The sequence below is a fragment of the Maniola jurtina genome, chromosome 28 (genome assembly GCF_905333055.1).
Source record: "Maniola jurtina chromosome 28, ilManJurt1.1, whole genome shotgun sequence".
Classification (NCBI taxonomy): Eukaryota; Metazoa; Arthropoda; class Insecta; order Lepidoptera; family Nymphalidae; genus Maniola; species Maniola jurtina.
The window spans coordinates 5,247,412-5,260,948 of NC_060056.1; the positions used below are offsets into that span (position 1 = coordinate 5,247,412).

A 13,537-nucleotide genomic window follows, 5' to 3' on the forward strand; every position below is an offset into this window, starting at 1 on the left:
GCACCATTCCATGCGGTCATGATTTGTAATTATCGTAATTATTGTAATAAAAGAAAACGTCATACAACAAGAATACATAAATTTGAAATTTATATTTTGTTCGCAGAATTTTAAATTTGAATTCAGAATGCACCCAAATTTTTTTTTTTTTTCAAAATTTTCGCGTTTTAGTCGCTGTAGTGAGATGAATTTAGTTACGTTTCGCACGGTTGCCAAATTATTTGCGCGCGTGCCTTTGAATTCCTCGCTACGCTCAGGATTCTAGTTTGAACAATGTTCTTCAATCACGTCGCAATTGAAACTACGATTGTATGGAGTACGTGACGGAGAGAGCCCTGTTAAAGCTAGTTAAAAACCTTGAGATTGACATAGTCTACTTTTTATCCCGGAAAATCAAAGCGTTCTCTCCAAAAAATTTTTTTCTATCATATCGAGTGGGATATCAAATGAAAGAGGAAAAATTCTGAGTCAGTAAATATGAATATAGAACAATGTTAAAATATACCCGAGTGACAGAAAAACAATTTCACTATCGCTATAATTTCTATCGCTATCTATCGCCAGTTCGCGGGTAGTAGTCGGGGTTTAGCGCTGTTTCATTGTCGTCAAGCGCAAGTCTATTACTTTTTAGGGTTCCGTACCTCAAAAGGAAAAACGGAACCCTTATAGGATCACTTTGTTGTGTGTCTGTCTGTCTGTCCGTTCGTCCGTCGTGTCTGTCAAGAAAACCTATAGGGTACTTCCCGTTGACCTAGAATCATGAAATTTGGCAGATAGGTAGGTCTTATAGCACAAGTAAAGGAATAAATCCGAAAACCGTGAATTTGTGGTTACATGCATCATTTAAAAAAAATTTAAATGTGTTTAGATTTTTGGAGTAAGATAACTATACTAAGTGGGGTATCATATAAAAGGGCTTTACCTGTACATTCTAAAACAGATTTTTGCCGGTAAATAAGTAAATATATATATACAGTACAATGTTAAAATACACCGAGCGACAGAAAAACAATTTCACTATCGCTATAATTTCTATCGCTATCTATCGGCAGTTCGCGGGTAGTAGTCGGGGTTTAGTACTGTTTAATTAAGCATCATTGTCGTCAAGCGCAAGTCTATTACTTTTTTCCTTTATTTTTTACAGTATTTAATTAAAACAAGAGTGAATAGGCATAGGTAAACACACCCATCTTAAGCCACATCATCACTTTCCATCAGGTGTGATTGTGGTCAAGCGCTTGCCTATAATGAATATTAAGAAAAAGTAATTGAAAACAAATACATAAGGAAATATCTTACCACTGCAACTAGAAAGATGGTTGCGGTCTTCATGTTGAAAGTTGAAGTCACTTTCAGTAATGTAATGAATACCGCTCACTGCACCCACTTTATATACTTAATTGGAACAATAACTCAAAGACGTCAGTAAAAAAGTCAATATTAAACTTAAAATAATTAATAAGTATTAAAATTTCCATGTCAATAACATATCAATTGTGTAAACATTTTTTACAGTTTTTTTTTAGGGCTGCAGCAATTTCTTTTTGTCATCATTTATTCATTTCATTTATTTGCTTTCATGTACTTTAATTAGTGGTGGAAGCTTTTTTTTTCTCTCTCGTCTGGCTTTACAAAGATTAGCCAATGTCAAGTTTGTAGTTATTTGTAACAAGTTAGTTACTATACAAGTATGGACCCCGTCTGTGCCGGCGCTCGCCGACATACGCACGGCACCCCCTTAGAGCGCTTTCCAGTCAGTTTTAACAAAAAAAAAACACTCCAAAAAGGCAGAGCACGCCCGCCAGCTAACACCAACACAGACGAAGTCCGTGGTGGAAGCTTAAAGCTACATAATATGTCAGGCTCTGTCAGGGCATCGCAAAAACATTTGTTGTACAATACGATACTTAAAATTTTATCATAAGACGTCCACAGCTGGACGCATGCTTCTTGTATCTCCACACGCCACGGTCTAAATGGGTGAAAATGCGCTCGTAAGAGGTTTATGTGGCATGATTTAAAAAAAAAACGAATTAATAATATGTTTATGGTAGGTACTTAGGTGACCTTGATACCCCAAAGTGCCATCCCTAACCTAGCAGACTGCATTTTCTGCCACATTATTTTATTTGCCATCCCATTGTTTTATTATGATTAATTACTGAAAACATCTGCACTTGTTTTGTGACCATGGAACTACAAGGTCTCTATATTCCTGCACAATTGCATTTTTACGCTCCTACGCTCCGCCTCAGGAAGGTCCAAAAGTCATTTGTGGGAATGGGTGTAAACTTTTATAGCATAATTTCTAAATCAATTTTGGACTTGCCTTTACACAAGTTAAAAAAGCTATGCTCCTTATATTATACAATCGAAGATTATGTAAATTTGCCAAGTGCGAGTCAGACTCGCGCACTGAGGGTTCCGTACTCGGGTATTTTTTAATCGACTTCCAAAAAAGGAGGAGGTTCTCAATTCGTCGGAATCTTTTTTTTTTGTTTTTTATATATGTTCCCCGATTACTCAAAGACCCCTGAACCGATTTGGATTTTTTTTTGTTCGAAAGGGTATACTGTGCAGGTGGTCATATATAAATTTGGTGAAGATCTGATGCATATCTTCGGAGATGGAGAACAGAACTTCTCAATGGATAAGAGCTTGCTCGCGATCAGTGTAATAGCTTAGTAAACAGTAGGGTTTTAACTGGGTATAGCATATTATAGTACAGTGGGGCCACTAAAAGTTGTGAAATAAAAAAAAATCAAAAGAAAAATAAAACCGACTTAAAAATTATTTTTAACTTTTTAGTGGTTTTTGAAGTCGGTTTTATTATTCTTTTGAATTTTTTTTAATTTGACGGCAAGATAGAATACAATCTATTCTCCAATTTTATTTATATTATATACTAGCTGATGCCCGCAGCTTCGCCCGCGTGGATTGGTCAGATCCCCTGCAGCATCAGGATTGAGGAGTTGGAATCCAAATTTTTTATGAAACAATGTCGCAAGAAATCTCGGAGATTTCGGTGTACATAGGTCGAAAAACACAACTCCCTTTTTGAAAGTCGGTTAAAAAAGTAGCCTCAGTAGTCAGCCGTTCCGAAGATTAGCCTTTTCAAACAGACAGACAGACAGACAGACAGACAAAAATTTTAGTATAGATATAGATATAAATAAAATTGGAGTGTCTGTCTGTAATTTCGAAATAACTACCTCATACGAGGGCGGCACTGAAAATTTCGGGAATCAAGGAAGTGACACAACATTACTATTTAAAAATGTATTTATTGCTTTTCGAAGTATTCTCCGCGAAATTTGACACATTTTTCCATACGATGGAACCAATCATTGAAGCAACCATTCCATTCGGAAGTTGGGGTCTTCAAAATGGCCGTTTTGTAGGCGTCCACAGCTTCTTCAGGTGATGAAAATCTCTGACCACGCAATGTATTCTTTATTTTAGGGATAGTACAGAAATCATTAGGGCTTAGATCGGGGCTGTACGGCGGAGGGTCTAATAATTCTATGTTTTCTTGCTCTAAAAACTCTTTTGTTCTGTGCGCGGTGTGAGAACTCGCATTGTCGTGATGGAGGATGATGCGGCGGTTGCAGTTCTCTTTACGGAGTTCAGAAACGACCTGTGGCAAATAAATGCTAGCATACCATTCTACATTAACCGTTCTTTGTCCCTCAAGAGGAATAGTCGCAACATGGCCGGTTTTGGAGACAAACGTGGCCACCATTTTTCTTGCAACACTTCGTGAACGAACAATTTTTGTTGGCTTTAACTCATTTTCGAACACCCAAACTCGTGACTGGTCTTTTGTTTCGGGTTCTTACGCGTATATCCAGGATTCGTCACCTAATACGATGTTGTATACAGCATTTGAGGATCCTGCGTGGAATCTTTCGAGAGTTCTGACGCACCAAGTAACGCGAGCCGCTTTTTGCTCTTCACAGAGCAAATGAGGTATCCATCGGGAAAACAACTTTTTTACACCTAATTGTTCATGCCAGATTATTTGTATTTGACTCATGCCAATGTCTAAAGTTGCCTGAATTTCGCGGTATGTCACATGTCGATCTTCCTCAATCAGCTTACGCACAGCATCAACGTTTTCTTGGGTGACTGCAGTTTTTGGACGACCTTGACGGGGATCATCACTGAGCTTGACACGTCCACGTTGAAATTCAGCAAACCAGCGATAAATTGTGGTTTTAGATGGGGCTTCATCACCAAATGCAGAAATCATCCGGTCGACACACTCTTTTTGTGTTAAACCACTTCGAAAGTCATAATAAATCATCGCTCTAGAATTTTCTCGAGTCAATTCCATTTTCTCAACGACTAAACAAGTTTGACAAGACCTTGTGGCAAAACCGAGAATCTTTTTCTAAATAAATAAATGGTAAGTATTCGATTTTTAAAACCTAGGAGTTTTCAATTAAAAAGATTTTAATATAATAGACATATAATAGACAGTGGAAATATTCCATTCCCGATACTTTCAGTGCAGCCTATGTATCCTCTTCTTAACTTATAATATTAAACTTAATAGTTTTTACCTTTGCCTTAAAACTTGTTTTTCCCCATATAATATCATTAATGATGCATTTATTCAATCATCAAAGTTATGCCCAACAGATAACAAGACAACATATAAAGATGATAAACCACACAAAGAACCAGCTAAACAGTGATCTTGTGGTGACAACGCTAGGACCTGACCACTGCGACTTGTACATACTGGACTCCTCAGACAAACAGACAGAATCAGAGCCAATCCAATATATTAGTGTGGTGAAGAATGAAGAAAGTTATGACTCGCCAGTTGATGAAGACATGGAAGTGGCAGAGGAAGATGACAATACTGCAGACAATGTCAAAGATGAGTTGGTTGGTAACAACAAAATTTTATCCGAAAGTGAGATATTGGAAACTAAAGTGTCTGAAATGCCAGATCCTTTAAAGTATGAAAGTGGTCCATTCCCAAGTTCTCTTTGTTCTGAGGAGTTTGTCAGTGAACATGCGTACATGCAACATATGCGCATGCATGACCAGGTGAGAGTCTACACTATTATAAGCGTCACTCAGAAAAGCAGGTGTTATTTAAATATTTTTAACCCCTGACCCAAAAAGAGGGTTGTTATAAGTTTGACGTGTGTATCTGTGGCATCGTAGCTTTTACCGATTTTAATTTAGTTTTTTTTTTGTTCAAAAGGTGTCTTGATCGAGAGTGTTCTTAGCTATAATCCAAGCAAATCGGTTCAGCCGTTTAAAAGTTATCAGCTCGTTTCTAGTTTCTGTAACCTTCACTTGTCGGGGGTGTTATAAATTTTTAATTTACACTTGTCTAGTTATTGAATTATTGGAATGTCCTCCCAAAACCTACCCGGACAAACACAGGTTGAACGCATAGAGGTTATCCGAGAGTTTTAATCTAAGAAAACCGCCCAAGTGCGAGTCAGACTCGCGTACCGAGGGTCCCGTATTCGTAATTAATTATCACCACAATAATATCATCTTTCAAATCTAACAAATCTGACAAACGAAAGGTGTACAATAGGACATACTTTGAATAAATGATTTTGAATTTGATTTGGCAGAAAGTTGGTGGGATCTTTGACTGTGAAGTGCCTCAAGACCGCAAACCTCATACAGCCATGAGCTCCTCACACTCTCCACGCCTCACTGATAACAAGTACAAAGAAGAAAAAAAGTCAGTATTGAGTATACCTACCAATACTATTTCACAATACAACATTTTTCAAAGTGCAGTAGAGACTCGATTATCCGGTCCTCAGTCATCCGGATTCGCGATTATCCGGACCGCCAGCCGACCTATGGTTTACGCCAAATGACAATCACCAAATATCTTAAATTAAATTAAATTCAAATTAAAATTCAAATTATTTTTATTCAATTAAACTTTTACAAGTGCTTTTGAATCGTCAAAATAATCTACCACTGGTTCGGAATGCTGTTCCTACCGAGAAGAATCAGTTAGAAACTCGGCGGTTGCTCTTTTCAAATGTACAATTTACAATAATATGCCATACTGTATACAAGCAATTGAAGCGCCTTGTATTGCTGGAGCGAGTCAAATCGAAGCTTTTTTGTCATTTACATAATCTTCGATTGTATAATAAGCTTTTTTCAGGAGCATTTTAATTTAATTAAAGATGATTAAGATTGCAATATTGTAATAATCAAAGAAAATATGTATCTAAGTAGACACACATACATTCCGATATGTTTTACAGGAAGGCCAGACGGAAGCAGGCCTCGAGCCCGTCCGCACACTCGCCTCCAAATGCAGGTCAGTGACCACTTCACTCAATACAGGGTTAAATAAAAATCTGTTTTAAAATGTCTTTCATTTTTTTTTTTTATTTATTTAATCAAAAAATTTTAACAAGAATCTATAATATTATATCTCGCCAAACTGGTGTGCCAGTTACCCCATATGATACCCCACTTGGTATAGTTATCTTACTTTGAAAATTAAAACACATTTAGTTTTTTTTCTGTGATTTAACCACAAATTCACAGTTTTCGGATTTATTCCTTTACCTACTTGTGCTATGAGACCTACCTATCTGCCAAATTTCATGGTTCTAGGTCAACGGGAAGTAGGTACCCTACAGGTTTTCTTGAAAGACACGACGAACGGACGGACAGACAGACAGACAGAGAGACAGACAACAAAGTGATCCTATATGGGTTCCGTTTTTCCTTTTGAGGTACGGAACCCTAAAAGTAGACTATAGTTTTGAGAATTTGTGTTTTTTTATTCCATCCATCCATCCATCAGCCTGTATGCGTCCACAGCTGGACATAGGCCTTTCCAAGAGCGCGCCACCAAACACGGTCCTCCGCCTTCCTCATCCACCCGCTCCCCGCCACCTTCTTCAGGTCATTCGTTTCTGCTCCATACGTCATCACAGGCAGGACGCACTGATGAAGACCTTAGTCTAAGGCTTTGCGGTATCGACGATCGTTTTTTTTATTATTAGTGTTGTTTTGTTTATTTATTTACTTAGCACCGCCCACAGAGTTACACATTTAAACTATACATGTTATTCCGTATATTCTATGGCTCTTATGCAACTCCACTTACGGGCAATCACAGCGTGCATTAACATAAACATAAGTCGTACAGTAAAATATAAAATATAATATAATAGCTAACCTAAGGACTATGAAAAAATACCTAAGTTATAAATTTTAAAAAATATAATAAGATGGAGATTAAGTTAAAGTAAAGTAAAGTTAAACTAAGCTAAATTATCTAAATCATCTAAAATACAAAATATTATATTAAATTGTTACAGATACTCGAGGTGTAAAACACCAAGCTATAGGTCTGAAAGCCAGAGCGAGAATTGTGACCTTGCATGGGAATGGCCTGAATATATCGCAAATTGCCAGAGAAATGGGCTTATCTGTAAGTTATTTTTTTACCCGACTACGGCAAAGTCAAAAGGAAGGGGTATAATTTTAGCTGTCTATGTAGGTTTATATTTATGTGTGTTCCGCCATAGCGCCTTAACTGCTGAGCCGATTTCGATGAATGAGGTGTCAATCGATTTGTTATTATGATCCGGGTGACATAAGCTACATTTTATACAAAAAAGAGGAGCAGAAAAAAAATTTACTTTACAAAGCCCTTTCAAATGATACCCCACTTGGTAATTGGTATAGTCTTACTTTGAAAAATTAAATTAATTTAATACTAGCCGATGCCCGCGACTTCGCCCGCGTGGATTTAGGTTTTTCGAAATCCCGTGGGAACTCTTTGATTTTCCGGGATAAAAAGTAGCCTATGTGCTAATCCAGGATATTATCTATCTTCATTCCAAATTTCAGCCAAATCCGTCCAGTAGTTTTTGCGTGAAGGAGTAACAAACATACACACACACACACACACACACACACACACACACACACACACACACACACACACACACACGCACACACGCACACACACACACACACACACACACACACACACACACACACACACACACACACACACACACACAAACTTTCGCCTTTATAATATTAGTGTGATGTGACTAGAGGATGCCCGCGACTTCGTCCACGTGGATTTAAAGATCCCATGGGAACTGTTTGCTTTTCTGGGATAAAAAGTAGCCTATGTCTGTCCCTGGGATATAAGCTAACCCTGTACCAAATTTCGTCAGAATCGGTTACATTGTTGGGCCGTGAAAAGGTAGACAGACAAACAGACACACTCTCGCATTTATAATATTAGTATGGATAAGATGGACAGACAGACAGACTATGAAGTGATTCTATAAGGATTCCTTTTTTCCTTCTGAGATACAGAACCCTAAAAAGAGAGTTTTATAATAACTTGTACAGATAGGGGGGGTAATGGCTTTCTTTACTTTCTAGAGGAACACGGTGAGTCGTTGGGTGAAGAGATTTGAAGCCGAAGGTACTCTGAAGGACCGTGAGAGACCTGGAAGGCCACCTCTCATCACCGAGTCCCAACGAAATCTTATGGTCCACGAATATGAGACGAATGGTTTCATCCCGACTGAGCGTTTTGCATGTGAATTCGATACATCAGTTGTGACTATCCGGCGCGTACTCCATGCTGAAGGTTTGCGTCAAAGAAGAAGACCTGCCAGGAAACCAAGGAGACGAAAAAATAAAGAGAAATGATTACATTATGCTCGAGAATAGGGGTTTTTGACGTGACAACGTCTTATAATTCGATAGAGCCGGCTGCACGCACGAAATAACATGACTCATGCGGCGTTACCTCGCTCTGAGGCGTTCCATGTAAGGCTTGAAGTGCAAGCGAGAGCGCGGAACGAGCGACAAAGAAGCACAATCGGCCTTTGTTGTCACGTTCAACTATCGTCAGTAAACCGACTTTACAGACAACCAATTTTTTTTTTTTAAGAATATTAGCCATTTGAATCATGACTAACATTCCCCTTTCCCCTCCAACTAGGCGTAAAGCTTGTGCTAGGAGTGGGTACGACAATAGTGCAACGGGTGGGGTTTGAACCGCCTACCTATCAGATTTCAGTCCGCTCCTATAACCGTTGACTTGTTGAGGCTTTTAAAGTTATAGAATGAACACGGCTTTATTTTTTACCCGACTACAGCAAAGCCAAAAGGAAGGGTTATGATTTTAGCTTGTGTCTAGATTCTGTGTGTTCCACCGTAGCGCCTAAACTACTCGGCCGATTTTGATGAATGAGGTGTCAATTGATTCGTTGTAAAAGTCCTAGTGACAAAAATTTACTTACCAGATGTTATTTAAAAAATGTGGGGATTTCTAAATTTTTTTTTTTTTTGCTATTGTATTGAGTGGTGTGTCAAATGAAAGGAGAAAATTCTGAGATCATGAATATAAATGTACTACAACATTAAAATATACCAAGCGACAGAAAAACGATTTTAATATAATATTTCAGTGTTTCTTAAGACGATCGTAGTCGGGTTTAGTTTTCAACTTTGTTACTAACGTTATATTTTTATATGTTGTTACTTTTCCAAATAAGTGTACATAACCTTGCCTAGGCTAAGGTTGACACATTTCTTATTTGATCATGACCAACTTCAAAAATTGATGTATTTACGTACAATAGTATATTTCATTACAAGTGCGGAAAGGCTGTCATTGCAAAGAGTTCCGACAAATGTCTACCCGAGCCGAAGCGTAGCTGAAGGCGAGGGTTGACAGTCGGAACGAGTTGCAATGACGGTTCCGCACGTGTACTGAACGACTATTTTTAATACAGTTGCGAAAAAATGAAGCAATTTAATAAAATAATAAAAACACAATAAACTCAACTTACTTAATTTAATTTAATTTAAAACAACTTTATTGTTAATAGATATAAAAAACTAGGGTCGAAATTACTCATTTTAGGCAACCAACAACTAAACTCGCAAAGAAAATTTCTGAAAAATGGCGCCAACCGTAGAATATAAGCAGAGTTTTTTTTTTCTTCACCCATTCTGGTAGGCAAAGGGAACTATGCCCATACAGCCAAGTCTTCAGTAGAAGTTTTTTATTGATATGAAATGAAAATGAAATTTAATGAGATGAAATGAAATGAAACCTAACCAAACTCATTCAATCAAATCATTAAATCTGATATTGAAACAAATTAGTAGCTTCTTATTAGAAATACGTATTTGCATGAATCATAAAAACTCCTATGAATTTTTTTAGTAAAAACTTCATGGTTGGTTTTTCTTTTTAATATTTTGACAGTTGGGAAAGAAAAAGCACGAGTGCGGGAAAGGTAAAGAAAAAGCACGAGTATGTAATAGCCCACATCCCGAACGCTATACGTCCCTGCAATACGCCACTTTTTGAGCAACTGTATTAAAAAGTCTGTTTTGGCGGATTATAATAAATCATCGATGTAATAAATTAAGCTTGTGGTTTATGAAATAGAAAGTGACAAACAGTAATTTTGTTTCAGTCTACTTTAACTACTAATTAGACAAGCCTTATCATTCTATGTCCATGTATGGAGATTCTACAAAATTGTGTCTAAACATTGCCTTTTTTTTCTTCTTCTCTCGTCTGGCTTTACAAAGATTAGCCAATGTCAAGTTTGTAGTTATTTGTAACAAGTTAGTTAAACTATACAAGTATGGACCCCGTCTGTGCCGGCGCTCGCCGACACACGCACGGCACCCCCTTAGAGCGCTTTCCAGTCAGTTTTGTTTTAACAAAAAATACACTCCAAAAAGGCAGAGCACGCCCGCCAGCTAACATCAACACAGACGAAGTCCAACATTGCCTTTGGAAATTGGTTTGAAAAAGATTCAGTTAGTTTTTAGTCTGTGCCAGGATAAAATCAAATCAAAATTGTTTTATATTTGGCGGAGTAATCGCGTAACATAATTCTTTCCTTTTTTTGAAGTCGGTTAAAAAAAGGAGGAGTTGAGGTTTCCTACCTAACTATGGCTACCTACATCGAGATTTCTGAACCGATTTGTGTATTTATTTTTTTGTAATCGATAGAGAATCTTTGAGACACTGTCCTATAAAAAAAATTGGATTCCGACTCCTCAATCCTGATGCTGCAGGGGATGACCACCAAAACTAATGGAATTTAGAAGTAAGTCGGTAGTAAATTGATATTGGAGGTCTACTATGGCCAAAACCCTTCTAGAACAATCTGAGAGAAGAGTGAAGACCCATGCTCTGTTGTGAGCCGGGAGTTGAGCATGATGATATTCCATACTTTCCATACTATAAAATGCGAAAGTGTGTCTGTCTGTCTGAATATCTGTCTGTCTGTCTGTCTGCTACGTTTTCACGGCCCAACCACTGATCCGATTTTAATGAAATTTGGTACAGACTTTGGATACATCTCGGGGAAGGACATAGGCTATTTTTATCCCGGAGTTATTTAGTTTTTATTTAGTCAAAGATTTCCCACGGGATTTTTAAAAAACTACATCCACGCGAACGAAGTCGCGGGCATCAGCTAGTTTCTTATAAAGAACAAATCTATGATCGAAGATTACGCAGTAATCTGTGGTAGTGTAATCATTATATTGTCTTTGACTTTGATTTTTTGACAAGAAAACTTCAAAGTGCTAGAACCCAGAGCCGTAAAACCTGTTTAAAAAATGATAAGAAAAAAATTGTCTGAGGGAGAAAAGTACCTATACCTATAATAACTTTCCTACAAACTTGACATTGGTCATTGACTAATCTTTGTAAAGCCAAAAGTGTAAAGAAAAAAAAAAAAAACTTTCCTTGATTTTCAATGAATTTTCCAATTCTAACTAGGTATTCTATTCTTTAATTTGCTTCTACTTACTAAATTGTCTATTTTGATTGCGTAGTAATTTTCTGTTTCGTTTGTATATCAATAGCCACTTTTATTTTATTGGTCAGTGCTACTGCAAACTAAAAGTTTTGGTCGGAAACAATAAAAATCATTAAAAATGCGTTGTTGTGTACCTTACTGCGAAAACACTTCCACCAATGTGTCCACATCAGAGTCGAAGGGGATTAGTTTTCACGGGTGAGTATTCTAGAAGTATTTGAGTTCAGTTATGCCCTAACTACATCGGATGCTTAACTGTAGCCTTAAGTACCGTTAAGGTAACTGACAGATTATATTATTAACTAGCTGATGCCCGCAGCTTCGCCCGCGTGGATTGGTCAGATCCCCTGCAGCATCAGGATTGAGGAGTTGGAATCCAAATTTTTTATGAAACAATGTCGCAAAGTTCCTCTATCGATTAAAAAAGAAATGACGCAAATCGGTTCAGAAATCTCGGAGATTTCGGTGTACATAGGTAGAAAAACACAACTATCTTCTTGAAAGTCGGGTAAAAAAGTAGCCTATGTTACACCCTGGTTAATCCTCTACTTGTATGTGAAAATCCCGTTAAAATCGGTTCAGCCGTTCCGAAGATTAGCCTTTTCAAACAGACAGACAGATAGACAAAAATTTTAAAAATGTGTGATTCAGTTATGGTATTGTTCAAATAACCATATGACCTTAATATGTGGTAGTTATTTCGAAATTACAGACAGACACTCCAATTTTATTTATTAGTATAGATTTTGAAAGCAATTACCCTTGAAATATCTTTAATGAAAACAATTTGTGCCGCAACTTCGTACGTAAATAAAATACGGTGGAAGCAACGGACCTGCCCGCGAAATTCAAATTTAATTTGGTTTTTCGCAATTAGTAAACTACTACGACAACGTAGGCTTATGGTATTTTAATTGCGACAATGGCAGTATCATCCTCACAGGTTTATATAAAAATCTTTACTTTAAAGGGTCCAGTTTAAGAAATTAATTCTAGTATCGACTAATTTGTGAGAATAGTCGATACCCCTCATGCCCCCTAAGACACTATTAAGTTGCAAAAGCAATGTCTATAAGGGAAACTTAATAATAATAATTTCAACTGTTGACATATTATGTTGGGCGACATTGTCCTGGGGAAAAGTTCTCATTTGTATAGCTTAAATCTTAAGTTATACTTATTTTTGCTCTCTTGAAAGTTTGGAAGGTTAAACCAGCATTGAGAACATGAGTTGCAGAAGGTTTATGACACTGGCTACTGCTAGTCACACTAATATTATAAAGGAGAAAGTTTGTATGTGTGTGTGTGTGTATGTTTGTTACTCCTTCACGCAAAAACTACTGGACGGATTGGGCTGAAATTTAGAATGGAGATACATTATACCCTGGATTAGCACATAGGCTACTTTTTATCCCGGAAAATCAAAGGGTTCCCGCGGGAATTTTAAAAAACCTGCATCCACGCGAACGAAGTCGCGAGCATCAGCTAGTATAACATAAATGGTAATTTCCAGTCTCCCCAGTGATGTGTGTCTGCGCGCTGCTTGGCTCAGAGCCCTCGGCAAACAACACAGTCAGCTACCAGACTCTGCCGTGGTCTGCTCCCAGCATTTTCTTGATGATGAAATGTATGAAACAGAAAGTGGCTTAAGGCAGATTGCTACTGGTGCTGTTCCTTCAACAGTGCAGGTAGTT

The 13,537-nt window shown here is 37.5% G+C and overlaps 1 protein-coding gene across 1 annotated transcript in view; it reads left to right on the top strand.

The window, feature by feature from the left end:
- Nucleotides 1-11,770: 11,770 nt before the first annotated feature.
- The window catches only part of LOC123879326, a 47,738-nt gene continuing 45,971 nt past the window's right edge, over nt 11,771-13,537 (top strand). Inside the window, exon 1 of the mRNA XM_045926972.1 lies at nt 11,771-12,041. Within this exon, the coding sequence (XP_045782928.1) occupies nt 11,962-12,041 (80 nt within the window). The 5' untranslated portion in view covers nt 11,771-11,961. The remainder of the gene's footprint in view (nt 12,042-13,537) is intronic.